This window comes from Ovis aries, chromosome 8, assembly GCF_016772045.2.
Source record: "Ovis aries strain OAR_USU_Benz2616 breed Rambouillet chromosome 8, ARS-UI_Ramb_v3.0, whole genome shotgun sequence".
Lineage (NCBI taxonomy): Eukaryota > Metazoa > Chordata > Mammalia > Artiodactyla > Bovidae > Ovis > Ovis aries.
The window spans coordinates 91037538-91060369 of record NC_056061.1 but is presented as its reverse complement, the minus strand read 5'-3'; the positions used below and the strand labels follow the sequence as shown (position 1 = coordinate 91060369).

General features: G+C 47.0%; 1 protein-coding gene across 11 annotated transcripts in view; it reads left to right on the top strand.

Annotated features, from left to right (window-relative positions):
- Positions 1-22832, top strand: part of WDR27 (WD repeat domain 27) — a 181513-nt gene that overhangs the window by 104086 nt on the left and 54595 nt on the right. For 2 of the 11 annotated variants that reach the window (XM_042253746.2, XM_060419337.1), the window contains one exon: positions 15817-22039. The exons of 7 other annotated variants lie outside the window; for them this stretch is intronic. In XM_042253746.2, coding sequence (XP_042109680.1) covers positions 15817-15858 — 42 coding nt within the window. In that variant the 3' untranslated portion in view covers positions 15859-22039. Of the gene's footprint in view, positions 1-14769; positions 14899-15816; positions 22040-22832 lie in introns of those variants that run through there. 2 more of the 11 variants (XM_060419339.1, XM_060419338.1) reach the window with 2 other exon arrangements.

Here is a 22832-nt window from a genome sequence, read left to right as displayed (position 1 = left end):
AGAACAGACAACTAAGGCCAATATCTGTTATGAATATAGACACAAAAATTCTCAACAAGTTACTAGCAAATCAATCCAGAAATATATATAAAAGATTACACACCATTACCACTTGAGATTTATCCCAGGAATGCAAGGTTGGCTTAATAAAAAAGTAAGTACTCTTATCTTATAATGTACCATAATACATTGTGTCAATAAAGAAAATGTATGATCATCTCAGTAGGCACAGAAAAATCATTTGACAAAATGTAACAGCCATTAATGAATGATTCAAACAATAGAAGAACGTCAAAATGATGGAAATCCATCTATGAAAAGCTCACAGCTGACATTATCGTTAGTTTTGAAAGACTGGACACTTTCCCCCTAAGATTAGGGAAGACGCAAGGCTGCCCACTCCTGCGACTTGCGTCCATGTCTGTCCTGAAGGACGTGGGTGTGTCCTGTCCATGAGGCTCCAGTTGGGCAGTTAGACAGGAAACGCAAACGTGGGCACGTGAACAGTCATCCTGAGAACCATTGCCAGCGCTTCAGGCGTGTCATTGTGGCAGACAGAGTCTGAGGTCTCTTCTGCCCACGTGGCTTTATGAACACTCTCTGCTCTGGGATGCCCAGGTGCAGAATCTCAGCACGCACCATTCGCTTCTGGCTTTTCTGTCTCTGAACACGGGAGCCTGCCGTCTGTAGGAAACCTTGGACTCCACTTGACATCACTCTTAAGGACCTTTCTCTGGATGTAGGCGCATTCTCCACTAGTTCAGCCACAGCTGTCACTCCTGGGCACGGATCTAACGGAAGCCTTGGACTCCACTCGGGATCACTCTCTTAAGCACCTTTCTCTGGATGTAGGCGCAGTCTCCGCTAGTTCAGCCACAGCTGCCGCTCCTGGGTGCGGATCTAACGCTCACGTGTGCCTATCACTTGCTCCTCTGGCCTCGTGTGCTGTTTTCCTCCAGAAGTCTCCCCAGCATGCTGAATCCCGCACTCACAAGCTGTGCTCTCGTGCGGCCGTGCCCCCGCCCTGGGCCAGCTCTTCTGTCGGGAAAAGTTCTCTCCAGTCTCCCTCCTCTGGTTCTTACTTGTCCTTCAAGACCCGCCCTCCCCACGGTTCCCCGCCCCTGGGGTCCCATCTCCTCCTGGGTGGGGATCAGGCCCTGCCTCCCAGACCCTTAAAGGCCCGTGGACTTCCTCTCCTGCTTCTGCCCCATGCTGCCATCTCCTGTGAACTCTGCAGCCCTAGACTCTAGCACGCCATTTGGCAGAAACCATGGATGCTCAAAAATAGGTACTGAATTGGTATTAACAGTTAGATGGCCCAGTGGTGACACAGATCCAGTGATGACACCCCTTCAGGGTGAACCTTCATCCTGGACATCTGTTTTTCCTGACGTTTCCTGGTCCTGGGGGCATAGGTTGAGGGCATTGTCAGAAGTAAGCGCCTAAAATTCTTATTTCTGTTAAACTGTAGAAAGCACATACTCTATTCGTCTACCGCGACAGAAGCACATCTATCACGTCAGAAACTGAAAACGTGTAAAGCTGAGAGTCTCGTATGGTGAAAGTTTAACAAAATGTAAAGGTAACTGAGTACCTACTGAGCAAGCGTGGGTGTTCTGCTGAAGGGCTGGCCACGGAGTTAAATCCTCAGTTCGTGAAAATAGGAATAAAAATAGGAAAATAGGCTAGACTCGGTGATGAGTACTGCTCCCAGCTGCTGCTGGCGTCTCCTGTGACGCCTGCACTGAGGCTGTGACCCTCGGGCAGGGCTGCAGCCCCTGAGCAGGGCGCTGAGGGCCTGCCTCCGGGGCCTCAGGGGGGATGCTAGACATGAAAGGTGGTGGGTTCCCCAAGGTGGGGAAGGTCTGCAGACGGTGCTTAACATCGAGGAAGCATGACAGGTCCTTCAGGGAAGACAGCAGAGTCGTTGCTGAGCGCGTGCACGTGCGCGGGGCTGCACGGGGAGCGCGTCCCTGGTGCGTCTCCTGCAGCTCGGAGGTGACCTGGGATCTTACTCTGCTTCTGCTAGAACCAAGACTTCCTGTAGAACCAAGGGCTTCGTGACGTGGGTGTCACGTGCTTGTCTTCCCGCTAAACTTTACCGTTGGGACGGCCTTCGCTGGTCCAAGGAGGGAAGCGGCAAAATGGGCTTGAGCAGGGAAACGTACGAAGGTTGAAGGTCACTGTTAACTGCAGAAAAAAATCATTGCTCCCTAACTTTCTCACAGAAATATGTGAAGATGAGGGCGTGGAAGCTGACCCAAGGAAGCCCCCTTGTATTGAAACAGGAAAGAGGATGTAATTTTATGTATCGGATGTAACCCAGTCACGCGTTCGTTCAGTCAGAGTTATCCAGTGTCATGAAGAACCGTGATGGGCAGGCTGATGGGCCCTTGTCGTCACTGAGACGTAATCTAGAGAAGAGCGCAGGCAGCAAGTGTCAAAACGCCAGGGTAACACTGGGCGTGTCAGGGCCTCCGGTGAAAGCAGGGGGCTGTGGTGTGCACTTCAGAAGTGTGTGTGTGTGTGTCTGTGTGTGTGTGTGTGTCTGTGTATGTGTGCTATGTTTTAGGGAGGTTTGTGACATTTCTCAGAAAAGTAATTCTGTAACCATAGAATTTAGACCTGTGTCTCAGTGTTAAACTTCACCCTTTCAGCAACTATTATTTTCATCAGATCCACAGAATAGGTGGAAGGCGTGGTAAGGGGACGGGGAGGCGTGGCCGCTGACCTCTGACCTCCTTCAGGACAGAGCTGCCCCTTCACCAGCAGGGACCCCCAGGCTCACAGACCCCGGAGCCAGGTCCCCCGAGAGTGACAAAGGAGCCGCAGACTCCGCCCCAGAGCCCGTCCCGGGTTTCTGCAGCGCTGGGCCACTTCCTTGCCCCCAGAAGCCACACGGGCAGGTATGTCATGAGGCCAGCGTGGGGACCAGCGTGGGTGCAGTTCCCGGGGGATGAACGTGCCAGGGCATCTGGGTGTGGGGAACCAGGGCCCTGCGGCGGAGGCGCGGGGCGAGGCGCCCTGCAGCGGGCCGTCGGCGGGCCGGGCCCCGAGCCTCCCGGGACGTATTTGTAGCTGTTTGTACGCGCAGCTGTTGAGCCCCGGCCACGGAAGATGGTTCGTATTAAGTTTAATGGTTGTTGATCTAATATCTGGCGAGGGCGAGCTCAGCTCCTGACGGTCTGGCCTCTGCGCTCGCTCCGCCGCCCCCGCCCCCGCTCTGCGCTCACGCCTGAGGAATGCGCCGATTGGACGGCAGTTTCAGCCCTGCTCAGCTTCTCTGTAAGTGGTTTATACGCCCGACTTGAAAGCTCTGTCTTCAGATCAGTTGCACTGCTGGAGTTGTCCTCAACACATAGGATTCCTATTACACATAATTCTATTATTACTAGTCATGGCAGAGAGCTAACAGAGTCTGTGAACTGCACAAATACGGCAACTTTTTTTTTTTTTTTTTTTGCATTCAGGGATAGGTTATTCAAGAACAGAGAATGCCAAAGGAAAAGGCATAATATTTTTCACATTCGAAGCTCGCAGACTTGAAAGTGTGCTGGTGGTAACCTCCCTGCATTTTTAAGATGGGGCCCATATCAGCAGGCTTTGTCCAAAACTCACCACTTCGGTTTACCTACTGAAGGACATGCCAAGGTGGAATTAAAAGATGGCTCACTACTGTGGTTTAACGACTGTTTTGTCCATAATGAATAGAAGCCTCTATTCTCAGAATTTGTAGAATATAAAGTCATTTTATGAAACATTTAACATACAGATACACGGAAATACTATGTTGGTGGAATTATTTGTTTTACCTAAGAATTGACATCACCTCTTAATACATTCCCGCTTTTAAAGGAACAGCATCTGTTATTTTGGAAAATAGAAAATAGACATGAACTAAACAAAGTGAGCAAAGAAAAAGAAACCCGGAAACGCAGCCGCTCAGGGCTCACGCCAGCGCTGCCCGCCGCGCACACGCTTTGGGTCTTTCCCACGCATGCGTGTGCACGTGTGTGTAACACACCCATGCGCGTGTACACAGGAAGGTGAGCCCCTGTCACTCTCACGTTCCTGGCGCCCAGCTGTGATGCTGGCATCGAGTCCCGGCACATGGGTGCCCAGTTTCGTGTGGCCAGTCTTTCGTGCAGCTTTCACGATTTATCTTTATCTTTGGATAGTTCCATCACGCTGTGTCTAGGTGTGGACATGTGAGTCTGTTCCGTGTGAAGTTTGTTGAACTTCCTGAGTATGTGGAGTAATGCTTTTCATCAGATTTGGGGGTTTCCAGCCATTATCTCCTGAAATACTCTTTCTGCCTCTTCTTTGCTCTCCTCCGGGGCCCGGGTGTCTGTGTGTGCTGGTGTGCCTGGCGGGGCCCACAGGTTTCTGGGGCTCTGTCCCTTTTTCTTCGTTTGTGTTCTCCAGTCCTTGGGAGGACACTCTGTGGTGTCGCCTTGGGTCTGTTGTGTCCTGGCTTAAAGCCGATGCTTCTTCTGCCTGTGTAAGTCGCTGCTGAGTCCCTCTGGTGGGTTTTTCATGTTGGTTATTGTCCTTTTCAACATCAGAATTTCTCTTTATGATTTCTCACTCTTTACTGATATTCTCCACTTAGTGAGACCTTACCCTTAAACTTTCCTTTAGCTTTTTAGGCATAGTTTCTTTTCTTTTGCTTCTTGGACCTATTAAAAGTCTTTGTCTATAAAGTCTCACCTGGGCTTCCTTGGGGACAGTTCCTCTTTGCCTCCTTTTCCCGTGAATGGGCCATTCTTTATCGCCTCCTTGCAAGACTCATACTTTTGTTGTTGTTGAAAACGGGTTCCATGAATATTATAACGCGATCCCACTAGAAACCAGAGTCTCTCCCTTTCCCAGGGTGATCTTATATTGCTCCTCACGGCAGGCATCTTTATCTGTCTTTTGCTGACTTTCTGAGTGAAAATTCTGTATGTGTTGTTTGTCATTTATGGCCATTGAAGGCTCCAGCCAGTTGACCTAGTTGTCCACTAATGATTAAACAGGATTTCCGTAAATGTCTGGGACCAAATGATTTTCCTGCCTTTGAAGAGGAGGTGTGTGTGTGTGTGTGTGTGCGTGTGTGTGCATCTCCCACATGCAGCCGAGCAGTGCACAGCTCTGTCTCACCCACCACTCCTTCACTGAGCCCCACGGTCAGCCACAGGTGGGTACTGGGTGCTTTCTGGACCTTTCCTGAGCCTGTGCACGGCCCCATGTGAGCACACAGCTCAATCCCCAGGACCACAGCAGAGCTGCTTCAGCTCCTACGATATCTCATTTTCCAGCTTTTCCTCCCAAGGCTTTTGGTTTGTGAACTGTTTGCTTCAATCACCTGTGACCCAGGCAGAAGCAACGAATGTGTTGGCCTGTGTCAGCTCTGGACAAACGCTTCCACCCTGGATCAGACTGTCTCCGGTAAAGCAGAGGCAAGGCTTGGGAGCCAGGCTTCCAGGGAGACATCACGCAGGTCGAAAGAAGTGACTCAGATTCTTATACACGAGGTCCGCTCTGCCCCATCCAGTACAGGAAGTGCAGGGCGTTACTGTCACAGCCACTGCTGAGCAAGGGGGTGGGGAATGGGTCTGAGGCGAGTCAAACACCAGAATTCTTGTGGTTCTTACTGGGATTCAGCTGTTTTCCCAAGTAAATGCTCTTATGGTGCCTGCAACCTCTAATTAATTCTCAGACTTCTGGGGGGGAAAAAAAAAAAAAGCTAATTTTGTCCTTTCATGCCAATTTTCCCCTGCCTTTATGGAGGGACAGAAGTTCAAGTTTCTTACCTCTTTGCTATCTTCCTTTGAGATACTCCTGTGATTTGTTTCTTCAGCTAAATGTCAGAGTTATTTATTCATATTTAGGCCTTGACTTGGATTACATTCAATTCATAGATCAATTTTCAGTGAACTGAGAACCTTATAATTTTGAAGATTTCATTCAAAAACTTGATATGCCTTTCTGCTTTATGTCTCTTTGAAGTTATTTAAAATATATACACTTTCACAAATTTTAAGTTTATTCTTTATTTACTTTTGTTTTATTTATTGAAGATGTTTATAATTTTGTGGTTCAGTCGCTCAGTCATGTCCAACTCTTTGCGACCCCATGAACTGCAGCACGTCAGGCTTCCCTGTCCTTCCCTATCTTGAGTTTACTCAGGCTCATGTGCATTGAGTCGGTGATGCCATCCACCCATCTCATCCTCTGTCATCCCCTTCTCCTGCCTTCAATTTTCCCCAGCATCAGGGTCTTTTCCAATGAGTTGACTCTTCACATCAGGCGGCCAAAGATATAGATAAGTATGTAATAAACATACAACCATATTTGTGTTTATTTTATGATACTGAAGTAGTCCATGAAGTCTGTTTTTCTATTATAATTCCTAAGAATATATTGTTAGCATGAAAAAAGGTATCAATTTGCAGATGATTCTTTCACTGAATTTCTTTATTCACCTGGCATCCTTGATTTTTTAACTAAATACTCTTATGGAAACAGTAATAATTTTGACACTTAATTTCCACACGTATGCTCCCTATTCTATTTTATTCCAGTATTTTATTAGATAACATTCCCAAGTACCGTCATATCGGTGTGGCAGTAGCAAGCATTCTTGTTTAATTAAAGCATGACATTTGGGATGTGGCGAAACTATAAACAGTAAATTTCTAACAGTAGCAAAGTTTGAGTAACCATGGGTCTGGTCTGCTTGCGAATTGAGCAGTATAAGAATCAAGCACGCTTTCCATTACTGGCTTGACTTCCCCCACTCTCTGCAGGTGGAATCTTGTTTCAGGAAGAGACTTAGTTGTTTTTTGTTACTCTTTCCACTTTTCTTGTTGTTGTGAAGCGTGACATGCTGACGACACGTCTATAAAACAAGTGTGCGCGGCACAGTCGCTCACCATCGAACGTTGTTCCAGTAGGCTGTGTCCTTTTCTCCAAAAATATATTTGGTATTCTAACTTCTGTGATCATCACCCCCTTGGATTTATTTTTAGTTTTAAAAACATGTGCCCCAAACATACATAGTCCTTGTTTCTGAACATGCATGACATGCAATGTGTTTTCCTTCATTTTCGTTATTACGAATGAGGCTGCCTTGCCACGTGTCTCTTATTACTGACGTGAACAGAGTTCTGCATTTGTGCAACTAGGGCAGGAAGTGAAGGGTCATAGGCTTGTATTTTTCTTCACTGTTTCGGCCATGACAAGGGGCTTGACGATCTTAGTTCTCTGACCAGGGATTGATCCCTCACTCCCTGCAGTGAAAGTGCAGTCTTAACCGCTGGACTGCCAGGGAAGTCCCAAAACTGTCTTGGGTGTGATTTGCCATTTTCATTTTAACGTGAATTTTAAATAATATTATTAAACTCCACAAAAGATATCTGTGGGGAATTTGCCTGGATTTGGGAGTTGGACCATAAAGAAAGCTGAGCACTGAAGAATTGATGCTTTTGGACTGTGGTCTTGGAGAAGACTCTTGAGAGTCCCTTGAACTGCAAGGAGATCTAACTAGTCAATCCTAAAGGAAGTTAGTCCTGAATACTCATTGGAAGGACTGATGCTGAAGCTGAAACTCCAATACTTTGGCCACCCGATGCGAACAACTGACTCATTGGAAAAGACCCTGATGCTGTGAAAGATTGAAGGCGGGAGGAGAAGGAGACGACAGAGGATGAGATGGTTGGATGGCATCACTGACTCAACACACATGAGTTTGAGCAAGCTCTGGGAGTTGGTGATGGGCAGGGAAGCCTGATGTGTTGCAGTCCCTGGGGTTGCAAAGAGTTGGACATGACTGAAAGACTGAATTGAACTGAACTGAAATTGAATTAATGGGTTAGTTGGGGAGACATCTTGACAATATTAATTCTTCTGATCCAAGACCTGCCATTCTTCTCTATTTATTTAGATTTTATCTCAGTGTTTTATAAATTTCTGTGTAAAATGTCTTATATACTTTTTGTTAACTTTCTTTTAGGTACCTGACATTTCAGATGCTATTCAAAGTATGGTTTTAAAAGTTTATTATTAATATTTTTGTTCATATATGGAAGTACAATTGATTTTTCTACACTGATTTCATATTCAGAAATCATGCTAAACATTTTATTATAAAATATATTAGTAGATTCTGTTCTTCAGCATCATATAATCTATGACTAATAAGAGTTTTATTTCTTATTATACATAATCTTTGAATGATAACAGTTTTATGTCTTTCTTTAAAATCTCATCACTACATTTATCTATGTTGTTTTTTACTACACTGGCTAAATTCTCTAGTACAATGTTGAAGTAAGTGGTGAGATCTTTTTCCCAGTCTTACAGAGAAAGCTTTCAACATTTCATCAAGTTCAATGTTTGTTATAGCTTTCCGAAATTATCATTGCTTTTAAAAATTACCCTTTGTCAAATGAAGTTCCCTTTTACTTGTTTGCTAAGAATGGATGCTAAATTATACTGTTCATGGGGTTCTCAAGGCAAGAATACTGAAGTGGTTTGCCATTCCCTTCTCCAGGGGACCACATTCTGTCAGACCTCTCCACCATGACCCACCCGTCTTGGGTGGCCCCACACGGCGTGGCTTAGTTTCCTTGAGTTAGACAAGCTGTGGTCTGTGTGATCAGATTGGCTAGTTGTCTGTGATTCTCGTTTCGAGTCTGTCTGCCCTCTGATGCCCTCTCTCAGTGCCTATGATCTTACTTAGGTTTCTCTTACGTTGGACGTGGGGTATCTCTTCACGGCTGCTGCAGCAAAGCACAGCCACTGCTCCTTACCTTGGACATGGGGTAGCTCTTCCCGGCTGCTGCCCCTGACTTTGCACATGGGGTCGCTCCTCTCTGCCACTCCTGCGCCATCACAGCCGCCGCTCCATGGCAAAGAACGCTCAAACTACCACACAATTGCACTCATCTCACACGCTAGTAAAGTAATGACCAAAATTCTCCAAGAGAGGCTTCAGCATTATGTGAACTGTGAACTTCCAGATGTTCAAGCTGGTTTTAGAAAAGGCAGAGCAACAGAGATCAAATTGCCAACATCCGTTGCATCATCAAAAAGGCAAGAGAGTTCCAGAAAAACATCTATTTCTGCTTTATTGACTATGCCAAAGCCTTTGACTGTGTGGATCACAATAAACTGTGGAAAATTCTGAAAGAGATGGGAATACCAGACCACCTGACCTGCCTCTTAAGAAACCTGTATGCAGGTCAGGAAGCAACAGTTAGAACTGGACATGGAACAACAGACTGGTTCGAAATAGGAAAAGGAGTACATCAAGGCTGTATATTGTCACCCTCCTTATTGAACTTCTATGCAGAGTACATCATGAGAAACGCTGGGCTGGAAGAAGCACAAGCTGGAATCAAGATTGCCGGGAGAAATATCAATAACCTCAGATATGCAGATGACACTACCCTTATGGCAGAAAGTGAAGAGGAACTAAAGAGCCTCTTGATGAAAGTGAAAAATTTGGCTTAAAGCTCAACATTCAGAAAACTAAGATCATGGCATCTGGTCCCATCACTTCATGGGAAATAGATGGGAAACAGTGTCAGACTTTATTTTTTGGGGCTCCAAAATCACTGCAGATGGTGATTGCAGCCATGAAATTAAAAGATGCTTACTCCTTGGAAGGAAAGTTATGACCAACTTAGATAGCATATTAAAAAGCAGAGACATTACTTTGTCCATCTAGTCAAGGCTTCGATTTTTCCAGTAGTCATGTATGGATGTGAGAGTTGGACTATAAAGAAAGCTGAGCACCAAAGAATTGATGCTTTAGAACTGTGGTGTTGGAGAAGACTCTTGAGAGTCCCTTGGACAGCGAGGAGAGCCAACCAGTCCACCCTAAAGGAATGCGTCCTGGGTGTTGATTGGAAGGACTGATGCTGAAGCTGAAGCTCCAATATTTTGGAAAAGACTCTGATGTTGGGAAAGATTGAAAGTGGGAGGAGAAGGGGATGACAGAGGATGAGATGGCTGGATGGCATCACTGACTCAATGGACATGAGTTTGAGTAAACCCCGGGAGTTGGTGAGGGACAGGGAGGCCTGGCGTGCTGCAGTCCATGGGGTCGCAAGAGTTGGACATGACTGAGCCACTGAGCTGAACTGAGCTGATGCTAAATTTAAAATACATTAATACCTGTTTCATTTTGGCTACTCTGGGTTTGCACTGCTACGCTTAGGCTTTCTCTAGCTGTGGGGCTGCTCTTCACTGCGGCACACAGGCAGCTCATGGCAGCGGCTTCCCTGCTTGTGGCGCGCAGGCCCTGGGTGTGTGCGCTCTGCAGTTGTGGCGTGCAGGCTCTGGAGCGTGGGCTCTGTAGTGGTGACCCTCGGGCGCGGCTGCTCCGTGTGTGCAGGAGCTCCCTGGACCGGGGACTGAAACTGTTCCCTGCATCGGCAGTCGGATTCTTACCCGCTGCTCTGCAGGGAAGACCTGGATGCTGAACTTTAACACATGCTCTTTCTGAATTATTGAAATGATAATTTTTTTCTTAACTAGCTTGGTCCTAATGTATTGCATTTTTAATACTCTGAGGAATATATTTGGATTATATTTTTATTTTGCATTTAAAAATTTTATGTCCACAAGTGGGTGTGTATCTAATTTTTTTTCTTTTTGAAGGTATTGATTTTACTGTTTTTTCTCTTTATTCAACCTGAAATAAATGAGTCTTATCTAGACCTGGAATCTGTCAGCTGTCAGAGTGTGTGGATTGCCAGCTGGCCTTCAGGTCTTTGTTAGGTGTCCGCCAGGTAGATCCGAGGAAACCGTCAGAAGCTACTGGGCAGGACTGTCTGCTGGAGCACTGCTGTGCCCCAGTGCTCTTGGGCACCTGATCTCTCAGAGTGTTGAGTCAGAGACAACACCCGACGTGTTTATTGCTGCATCTGTATCTTCTAGACTGGCCCGGCAGATAGGACTGACGCTTGATGTACGGTAAGAAGTTCCACAAGCAAATGACTGACTCCGTTTCTAACACAGCTCAGTCGCTCAGTCATGTGCGACTCTTTGCGACCCCATGGACTGCTGCACACCAGGCCTCCCTGTCCATCACCAACTCCTGGAGCTTGCTCAAACTCACGTCCATCGAGTTGGTGATGCCATCCAACCATCTCATCCTCTTTCATGCCCTTCTCCTCCCGCCTTCAATCTTTCCCAACATCAGGGTCTTTTCTAATGAGTCAGTTATTCGCATCAGGCAGCCAAAGTATTGGAGTTTTAGCTTCAACATCAGTCCTTCCAATCCATATTCAGGACTGATTTCCTTTAGGATTGACTGGTTTGCTCTCCTTGCAATTCAAGGGACTCTCAAGAGTCCTCTCCAGCACCACAGTCCAAAAGCATCAATTCTTCAGTGCTCAGCTTTCTGTATATTCCAACTCTCGCATCCATACATGACTACTGGAAAAACCATAGCTTTGACTAGACGGACCTTTGTTGGTAAAGTAATGTCTCTGCTTTTTAATATGCTGTCTAGCTTTGTCATAGCTATTCTTCCAAGGAGCAAGCATCTTTTAATTTCACGGCCGCAGTCACCATCTACAGTGATTTGGTTTTATGTAAGGCATAAAGAAAGTAAGTGCCCAAGAAAGTAAAGTGATTTTGGAGCCCAGTGTGTAACCAGTTTGTTGTTCCATGTCCATTTCTAACTGTAGCTTCTTAACCTGCTTACAGATTTCTCAGGAGGCAGGTACAGTGGTCTGGTATTCCATCTCTAGAAGAATTTTTCACAGTTCTTTGTGATCCACACAGTCAAAGGCTTTGGTGTAGTCAATGAAACAGAAATAGATGTTTTTATAGAATTATCTTGCTTTTTCTATGGTCCAGTGTATGTTTGCAATTTGATCTCTGGTTCCTCTGCCTTTTCTAAATCCAGCTTAAACATCTGAAATTCCTCAGTTCACATACTGTTGAAGTCCCGCTTGGAGAATTTTGAGCATTACTTTGCTAGCATGAGAGATGAGTGCAATTGTGCGGTAGTTTGAGCATTCTTTGGCATTGCCTTTCTTTGGGATTGGAATGAAAACTGACCTTTTCCAGTCCTGTGGTCACTGCTGAGTTTTCCAAATTTGCTGTCATACTGAGTGTAACACTCTCACAGCATGATCTTAGGATCAGCTGGAATTCCATCACCTCCACTGGGTTTGTAGTGATGCTTCCTAAGGCCCACTTGACTTCAGACTCCAGGATGTCTGGCCCTAGGTGAGTGATCACACCATCATGGTTATTTGGATCATTAAGATCTTTTTTGTATAGTTCTTCTGTGTATTCTTGCCACCTTTTCTTAATATCTTCTGCTTCTATTAGGTCCACACCATTTCTGTCCTTTATTGTGCCCATCTTTGCATGAAATGTTCCCTTGGTATCTGTAATTTTCTTGAAGAGATCTCTAGTCTTTGCCATTCTATTGTTTTCCTCTATTTCTTTTTGTTGATTACTGAGGAAGGCTTTCTCATCTCTCCTTGCTATTCTTTGGAACTCTTCATTCAGATGGGTGTATCTTTCCTTTTCTCCTTTGCCTTTCACTGTTAGAGATAGTCCTTTTAGTTAGTTCAATTCAGTTCAGTTCAGTTGCTCAGTTGTGTGCGACTCTTTGCTACCCCATGAATTGCAGCAGGCCAGGCTTCCCTGTCCATCACCAACTCCCGAAGTTCACTCAAACTCATGTCCGTCGAGTCGGTGATGCCATCCAGCAATCTCATCCTCTGTTGTCCTCTTCTCCTCCTGCCCCCAATCCCACCCAGCATCAGAGTCTTTTCCAATGAGTCAACTCTTTGCATGAGGTGGCCAAAGTATTGGAGTTTCAGCTTTAGCATCAGTCCTTCCAATGAACACCCAGGACTGATCTCCTTTAGGATGGACTGGTTGGATCTCCTTGCAGTCCAAGGGACTCTCAGGAGTCTTCTCCAACACCACAGTTCAAAAGCATCAATTCTTCAGTGCTCAGCTTTCTTGACAGTCCAACTCTCAGATCCATACATGACCACAGGAAAAACCATGGCCTTGACTAGACGGACCTTTGTTGACAAAGTAATGTCCCTGCTTTTGAATATTCTATCTAAGTTGGTCATAACTTTCCTTCCAAGGAATAAGCATGTTTTAATTTCATGGCTACAATCACCATCTGCAGTGATTTGGGAGCCCAGAAATGAAGTCTGATAATGTTTCCACTGTTTCCCCATCTATTTCCCATGAAGTTATGGGACCAGATGCCATGATCTTAGTTTTCTGAATGTTGAGCTTTAAGCCAACTTTTTCACTCTCCTCTTTTCATCAAGAGGCTTTTGAGTTCCTCTTCACTTTCTGCCATAAGGGTGGTGTCATCTGCATAACTGAGGTTATTGATATTTCTCCCAGCAATCTTGATTCCAGCTTGTGCTTCTTCCAGCCCAGCGTTTCTCATGATGTACTCTGCATAGAAGTTAAATAAGCAGGGTGATAATATACAGCCTTGACGTACTCCTTTTCCTATTTCGAACCAGTCTGTTGTTCCATGTCCAGTTCTAACTGTTGCTTCCTGACCTGCATATAGGTTTCTCAAGAGGCAGGTCAAGTGGTCTGGTATTCCCATCTCTTTCAGAATTTTCCACAGTTTATTGTGATCCACACAGTCAAAGGCTTTGGCATAGTCAATAAAGCAGAAATAGATGTTTTTCTGGAACTCTCTTGCTTTTTCCATGATCCAGTGGATGTTGGCCATTTGATCTCTGGTTCCTCTGCCTTTTCTAAAACCAGCTTGAACATCAGGAAGTTCACGGTTCACGTATTGCTGAAGCCTGGCTTGGAGAATTTTGAGCATTACTTTACTAGCATGTGAGATGAGTGCAATTGTGTGGTAGTTTGAGCATTCTGTGGCATTGCCTTTCTTTGGGATTGGAATCAAAACTGACCTTGGAATGGAAATGAACCCAGGTCTCCCGCATTGTAGACAGACGCTTTACTGTCTGAGCCACCAAGGAAGTCCTTTAGAACCTCATTTATAAGTAACGTACTGATCAAAGTATCATATTCTATTCTTGGCTGCTCCTACTTAGGCCTGGTTATTTTCTGAAAGTTGCTGTGTCTGAATATATATGAATATGTCAAAGTGGACGAATTCTAATCAGGGAATGAACAGTGGGTTCTGAATCTATTGTAAAACATGGCTGCAGGTTGTTTGATGCTTCTTTCTAGCGGTGCGTGTCCGTTGCTTCCTTATGAATCTGGGGGCTCTCACGGCTGTTCCCACTAATGAACCGTGAGCGCCGAGTGCGCAAGCTATCCAAGGCCCGCAGAAGCCCATCCGGCTCCTGCTCCACCTGTGAGGACCCCTGCTCATTCTGAGAACCGTGAAATATGAGAGAACAGGCATGATTTTAAACAGCTAAGTTTGGGGGTAGCTTGTAATACAACAGTAAACAATCAGAACATCTTTTTGTATTTTTTAACATTATTTTGTGAAGATAAATTTTCTCAGTCTTTTTCCATTTTCTTCAGAGTTGGTGGTGATTTTGTCCATATTTTAGCATTCCCATTTCTTAGTTCTTTGCATGGTCTCTCTCCTGTCTCTTAACGTGCTTTGCTTTAAGAGGAAGAGACTGTACCAGGCAGACACTGGTTTCCCATAGTTTCTCTCAAAACAATTTTCCCATTGTTTCTCTTGAAACAAGATGACCTTCTGTTAATATAAAATCAAAGGGAATTCATTATATCTAATGTATAAAAAGGGAAAAGTAGACGGATGGTTCTGTTTCATTCCAGTGTTGCAGTGCTCCTCTTTGCTGCCTTTGCTGCTGCTGCTGCTGCTGAGTCGCTTCAGTCGTGTCTGACTCTGTGTGACCCCACAGACGGCAGCCCACCAGGCTCCCCCGTCCCTGGGATTCTCCAGGCAAGAACACTGGAGTGGGTTGCCATTTCCTTCTCCAATGCATGAAAGTGAAAAGTGAAAGTGAAGTTGCTCAGTCGTGTCCGACTCTTCGCGACCCCATGGACTGCAGCCCACCAGGCTCCTCCGCCCATGGGATTTTCCAGGCAAGAGCACTGGAGTGGGGTGCCCTCACTTTCTCCGGTTTTCTGCCTTTAAAGGAGTCTTAATAACATAATTAAAATCTGCTTGTGTGTAGTCTGGAAAGCCAGTGTGATTTCCTGGTGGCCTCTTGTTAACTATACTACACGCTTCTTTGCCTTACTAATTTTAGCTTCCTCTGAGATAGAGCGGCTAAAAGGAATAACACAATTTGAAGTTCCTTTGGGCTCCGTGATCATGCTTCTATTTTGTGGACTTTCTCTTTTCTGACTCTCTGTCTTCCGTATATTAAAACAATGTAAACAATGGATTGTGAGGCACAAAGCTACTGCCTCACATAAAGCCTCCCCGGGGCTCCTGGGGGCTCAGCGGGCAAAGAATCCGCCTGCCAATGCAGGAAATGCAGGTTTGATCCCTGGGTCAAAGATCCCCTGGAGAAGTAAATGGCAGCCCACTCCAGTACTCTGCCTGGAGAATCCCACGGACAGAGGAGCCTGGTGGGCTACAGTCCGTGGGGTCACAAAGAGCTGGACATGACGGAGCAACTCAGCAACAACAACAGCGAACCCTCGTACAGACGCCTTGAGCGGAGCAACTGAGAGAGCCGCCAGTGGCCCGGCGGCAGTGATTCCGTTGACTTGCTGGTTTCAGAAAGAGGGTGACTCCTTTATAGCGAGAGCTTCCTGTTGGTTTTATTGTTGTTTTGTGGTTAAGCCACAGCTGAAAACTGGGCGCAAACTGCTAATGATTAAAGCTTGGTGTTTGCTCTTGTCTTCTGTCAGGGAAAATACGCAGCCAGGAGTAGAAGAGTCAGTGTTGGATAATTTCATAATTTTTAATGACTGAAGCGACAGAACGTCTTGCTTTGATAACTCAACAACGATATATTACAGCAGAAACGGCTGTTTGTAAAGTTGTCTCAAACTCCCGTTGGAAGCTTGAGCAGCTGAGAGGAGAGAATCCACTCGTCCTTGCATTTCTGTTACCAGTTTCTTAAAGAAAAGCCCCCTGTGTAGACCTGGCGGTAATGACATTGTGCTGGGCTGCTGACTTCAGGGTAAGGAGCTCTTGAAACGTTACAACAGTTACATTTTATTTAGGAATTTACTTCAGCTACATTTTAAGCTGAAATAGCATTCTGTTGTCTAAAGGCAAAGTACTGGGTTAGAAAACAGTGGACTTCGTTGTTCGGGTGGAGTAACAATACCTGACTCCATTTCAAGTGTTCCAGGCTCCTCTGCCCATGGTGGCCCCAGGGACTGAAGCCCAGCAGGCTCCTCTGCCCATGGTGGCCCCAGGGACTGAAGCCCATCAGGCTCCTCTGCCCATGGTGGCCCCAGGGGCTGAAGCCCAGCAGGCTCCTCTGCCCATGGTGGCCCCAGGGGCTGAAGCCCAGCAGGCTCCTCTGCCCATGGTGGCCCCAGGGGCTGAAGCCCAGCAGGCTCCTCTGCCCATGGGACTCTAGGCGAGAGCCCTGGAGTGGGCTGCCCGGCCCTTCTCAGGGGACCTTCCCTACCCAGGGGTCCAGCCTGGGTCTCCTGCACTGCAGGCCGGCTCTTCGCCATCTGAGCCGCCGCTGGAAGGGCAGGCTTAAGACGTGTACTGCGTTGGTCCTGCTGCTGCTCTATGTGGAATGAAATAGCATAATATTTTGTATGTGCTCAGCAAAGCTATTTTTGCTGTAATTTGGATTGAAGCCCCTTGTAATAAATAATGTAAACTGCTGCCTGTAGTCCTGTGGGTGTGGGGAACCCTGACCAGGGCCTGCTTTCCCAGCACTGGCGTTTCAGAACGGCTCCACGCCCCTTTCACGGAGAGCAGTAGACTAACAGCCGTGGGTCATTGTGTTAAGACTGCAAAACAGGAAGTTATCCATCTGTCCATTCATCTGCACAGATGATGATGACAGACAGGCATCACCTAAGCACACTAAGTATAATTTAGGGACTAAGGTGATATCCAGAGCAAAGGTCAGAAAACTCTTTTTGGTAAAGGGTCAGAAAGAAAATATTTTAGGCATGAGCCAGGAGGAGAATTGAGGATGTTATGTGTGTACTTACATAAGAAGAAAGGAAATTGACCTCAGCAGTGTTTTCACCAGTGACTTTCAAAATATAATTGTAAAATTGAGTTCAGTTTTTGTTGTAATACCGGATCTGCAGATGAGAAGAATCAAATAAGATTTGGGGGAGGCACAATATTTTTTTAATGTGGAGTTCAAAGTTAACATTTCTTGTTTCAAACTTAATTGCAAATGTTCATCTGTTAATGCTTATCTCTTATGCAATTCTATGTATTTCATCTTTGAAAATGTCTTTTCACCCAGATAGGTGTTACCAAACACTGATATCAACCCACAAGCATTCGCTTTTAATTGAGCATATTCATCACTTGGCAAGTAGTCATAGAACTCCATTAGCTTTTACTCTTGATGTCTGTCTGCTAATGTTTCATTAAGTGAGCAGATTAATCATCTTCAGTTGAAGGTTAGGTAGGAGCTCTTCACATGCAGCTGAATGGACTTTGAAATGTGGAAATTTCTCCCGCCCTTGCATTGAGGCCCGAAAAACGCTGCCAGAGCTGCTGCTGTGGGCTGAGCTCAGGAAATCTCTGCACCCAGCACGCGGGAGTGGGGCGCGCTCTCCGCGTGGGGACGCTGATAGCGCAGGCAGCACAGAAACCCTCTGCCCTTTCGATGCCAGCGTCTGCTGTCGTCAGAATGACGCAGCGCAGCGCAACTTTGGCCTGTAAGTGTTGTTTTGCCCTGTAATTTCAGGCTAGATTTATTAAGACACAGTATCAAGCTAATTCCACAGTCCTTCAGTGTGTGATAGACATGGTGGAAAGCAGTTCTCATCTAGAAACTCTGTCTGCATTGTGAGCTCAACAGCTGCAGTCACGCTTCATGGGTGCTGAGCTGCTGAGCTGTTACAGGGATTAAGTCAGTGCTCAGCTTGTGTCTCCCAAGACTCCACCGCCCTGTGGACGGTCAGAAAACCAGGGTGGTGAGTTCCCCAGCATCACTGCACTTCGCGGAGATGGCACAGCTCACCGCGCCTTCTGCAGGGTCCCTGCTGGCAGAGCGCCCCCAGCCTCACACACCGCACGTTCTCAGAGGTGTTGTCTTTCCCTCCACATGTTTCACCACCATCAGCTGTGACACGACTTCGTGGATTCCACTTCAGGTCATCCCGAATCTGTGTTTTCTCAGCTTCTTTTGAAATAGTCTTACTTGCAGCTGTTTCAGGCCGACTACTGACTAACCCTTAGTCACTTTGAATTACTAATTCTTGGGTCACTTTGGATTACTGACCTCTTACCTCACACCATTTGAGCAGATGTGATCAGTGGCGCTTGTGGACACATGAGGAGTCGAGGAGAAGGTCTCCTTGCTGTTAGGGACCTGCCGATGTGGCCAGAGCGTCCTCACCTATAAACACCCTCGAGTTGAACCAAACAGGCTTCCGCGAGCTTGTCTGCTTCAGGCCCGTTTCTGCGGCTGCTGCAGTCGACCATGGCCTAGTAACTCACTTTGTTAACGGCTCTCCTCATCCCGCTGTCCCAGGTGTGCCAGCGTCTGGCTCTCTCCTGGTGTGTCCCCTTAGAAGGCGCACACCTGGCCCATGGTGTTCACTCCACTTCTGAACAATCAAGTGATGCAGGTACCACAAGATTTAGTGTGAAGTGAAGTGAAAGTCGCTCAGTCGTGTCCAACTCTTTGCGACTCCATGGACTGTACAGTCTGTGGAATTCTCTAGGCCAGAATACTGGAGTGGGTACCCTTTCCCTTCCCCAAGGGATCTTCCTAACCCAGGGACCGAACCCAGGTCTCCCACATCGCAGATGGATTCTTTAGTATGAAAGAGGTGTACTTTTTGAAGATGGTAACTGTAGGTATACAGCTAGCCCGTAATAACTGTATTTTCACCTGCTTTGCCTGTCTTTACCTGTACCAGCTGCATCCTTGTCCTATGAACACGATTCTGCAGATTCACTGGTCCTGTTGCTTCTTTTAATTCTTGGGATCGCTGCATCTCTCCTTCATTCAGGCAGGCTTGCTCTTCATATGGCACAATGTTTTGTTGTCTTTGGGCTTCGGCAGTTACAAGGGGAGGCAGGAGTTAGAGGTGGTAAATTCAGACACTTGGAAAAGTAACTTATTCTTTTCTGTTAAAATATGCACCAAATTAAAATTTCATTTAATTCCAAATTAAAATTCCATTAAGATAGGTACCAAGTTAAAAGACACTTGCTCCTTGGAAGGAAAGTTATGACAAACCTAGACAGTATATTAAAAAGCAGAGACATTACTTTGCCAACAAAGGTCCATCTAGTCAAAGCTATGGTTTTTCCAGTAGACATGTATGGATGTGAGAGTTGGACTATAAAGAAAGCTGAGCACCAAAGAATTGCTGCTTTTGAACTGTGGTGTTGGAGAAGACTCTTGAGAGTCCCTTGGACTGCAAGGAGATCCAACCAGTCCATCCTAAAGGAGATCAGTCCTGGGTGTTCATTGGAAGGACTGATGCTAAAGCTGAAACTCCAATATTTTGGCCACCTCATGCGAAGAGCTGACTCATTTGAAAAGACCCCGATGCTGGGAAAGACTGAGGGCAGGAGGAGAAGGGGATGACAGAGGATGAGATGGTTGAATGGCATCACTGACTCGATGGACATGAGTTTGAGCAAGCTCCAGGAGATGGTGAAGGACAGGGAAGCCTGGGGTGCTGCAGTCCATGGGGTGGCAGAGAGTCAGACACGACTGAGCCAGTGAACAGCAACAAGGCACCAACGAGGCCCCTGGGCTTTCTTTGCTGCTCACTTGGTCCAAGTCCTGTCAGCGTGTGAATGGTTGGAATTCGCAGTTGCTCAGTGTTGTGTAGGGCAGAGGGTTGTGACAACACAAGGGCTCTCACGTGTGTGCTGACGGTCCTCTCCCTGGAGATTGCTCCCGTCCTGACGCGTGCCAGTCCTCTCCAAGCAAAGGGGTCCTGATTAAAATGCAAAAGTCACTGCTTGGGCGTCCCCCAGGTTCAGCTTGTAATGTTGTAGCATTTCAGTTTTCAGGTCAGATGAAATAGCACACATTTGCAGAGAAATTGCAATTCCACTGGAAACAGGATGGTGTTCCACACGTGCAAATGTGTGCCGTGGAGTTGGTTTCTGCACTGTGCCCGACACACAGGCGCAGCACCGAGGCTGTGTTGGGAGGCGGTGCCGCAGAGCAGTGGTGCTCCGGGTGCAGCCTCTGGACCGGCATGCCGTTCCCAGGGGAGGGGACTTACTGGATGCAGGCTCCTCCTTCCCAGCCCTCCTGCTCAGTCCTGCTGAATGCAGACTCCTGGGGGCAGGCCTGCACTGCTGCTGAGCCGGCTCTGCCCAACGGCTCTGCCCGCACACCACTCCTGGGGGCAGGCCTGCACTCCTGCTGAGCACTCCTGGGGGTGTGGTTAAGGGACCGGGTCTGCCAGCACTTGGTTGAGTCTCAGTTCTGCCAACAAGCTGTCAGTCACTCAGATGGTCCAAGTCCTGTTTGTGTGTGTCCAGAAGGGGGTCTGATGGAGAAGGCGATGGCACCCCACTCCAGTACTCTCGCCTGGAAAATCCCACGGATGGAGGAGCCTGGTGGGCTGCAGTCCACGGGGTCGCTAAGAGTCAGACACGACTAAGCGACTTCCCTTTCACTTTTCACTTTCATGCATTGGAGAAGGAAATGGCAACCCACTCCAGTGTTCTTGCCTGGAGAATCCCAGGGACGGGGGAGCCTGGTGGGCTGCCGTCTATGGGGTCGCACAGAGTCGGACACGACTGAAGCGACTAAGCAGCAGTAGCAGCAGCAGAACGGGGTCTGAACAACCATCAACATGAGAATGTGGGATCCCACCACAAAAAGATATGCCACATCCAAGGCCAAAGGAGACACCCTAGCAAGACGGTAGGATGAGCAAAATCACATTTGGAATCAAACCTCATACCCACCAGCGATGCTCAGATGGCTCAAAGAAGCCTGAGCCAGACCTGTCTTTGAGTGTCTCCAGTGGGGGCTGGGTCGGCAGTGGCTGCCGCGGGGACGGGGCTCTGGCTGCAGCAGACCTGGGAGGCGGGCTGGTGGCATCGGTCCTCTTGGAGGAGGTCGCCATTAGCCCACCACAGAGCCACCGAGCAGATGACCCACGAACTGGAGAACAATCACACCAAAGATGTTCTTGCACTGTTGTGAAAATTCTAGGACCCATAACAGATTTCCCACCCTGGGGATCCTGCCAAGGGACTGACGACTCCCAGGGGATTTGACTCTGAAGGCCGGTGGGATTTGATTACGGAACTTCCCCAGGACTGTGGAAGCAGACCCTTGGAGGGCACAAACCCTCCAAACCCTTGTGCACACGAGGGCCCAGGAGGAAGGAGCGGCGACCCCGCAAGAGGCTGAGCCAGACTTGCTGTGGGTGTCCAGGAGTCCCGGTGGAGTGGTGGGTGGACAGTGGCCTGCTGCAGAGTCGGGCACTGACTGCAACAGTCCTGGCAGGCACGGCCTGGAAAGTAGGGAGGGTTCATGACCCCATCACAGTTTTGAAGGAGGGCTTATTAGCCCCATCACAGTCTGGCCTCAGGCCAAACTACAGGGAGGGAGCACCCATCAACAGAAACTGGGTTGCCATCTACCGTTTACCGCCCATCAGAGCAAGACCCAGTGTCCCCCACAGGCAGTCCCTTCCATCAGGAAGCTTCCACAAACCTCTCATCCTTCTCCATCAGAGGGCAGATGGAATGAAAACCACAATTTCAGAAAACTAACCAAACTGATCACATGGACCACAGCCTTATCTAACTCAATGAAACTATGAGCCATGCCTTGTAGGGCCACCTAAGAAGGACGGATCATGGTGGAGAGTTCTGACAAAATGTGGTCCACTGGAGAAGGGAATGGCAAACCACTTCGGTAGGCTTGCCTTAAGAACCCCATGAACAATACGAAAAGGCAAAAAAAAAAAAAAAAAGTGAAAAGATGGACTCCCCAGGTCGATAAGTGCCCAGTATGCCACTGGAGAAGAGTGGAGAAATAGCTCCAGAAAGAATGAGGGGATGGGGCCAAAGCGAAAGCAACACATGCTGGGAATGTGACTGGTGATGGACGTGAAGTCCGATGCTGTAAAAAACGAGGTTGCATACGAACCTGGGAAGTCAGGTCCATGAATCAAGGTAAATTGGAACTTGTCAAACAGGAGATGGCAAGAGTGAACATCAACATTTTAGAAATCAGTGAACTAAAATGGACCGGAATGAGTGAATTTAATTCAGATGACCCTTACATCTACTACTCTGGGTAAGAATCCCTTAGAAGAAATGGAGTAGCCATCATAGTCAACAGAAGAGTCCGAAATGCAGTACTTGGGTGCAATCTCAAAAATGGCAGAATGACTCTGATCGTTTCCAGGGCAAACCATTCAATATCACTGTGATCCAAGTCTATGCCCCACCCACTAATGCTGAAGAAGCTGAAGTTGAAGGGTTCTATGAAGACCTACAAGACCTTCTGGAATTAACACCCAAAAAAGATGTCCTCTATATTATAGGGGACTGGAATGCAAAAAGGAAGTCAGATACCTGGAGTATCAGGCAAATTTGGCCTTGCAATATGGAATGAAGCAGGGCAAAGGCTAACAGAGTTTTGCCAAGAGAACGCACTGGTCATAGTGAACACCTTCCAACAACGCAAGAGAAGACTCTACACGGACATCACCAGATGGTCGACACTGGAATCAGATTGATTATATTCTTTGCAGCCAAAGATGGAGAA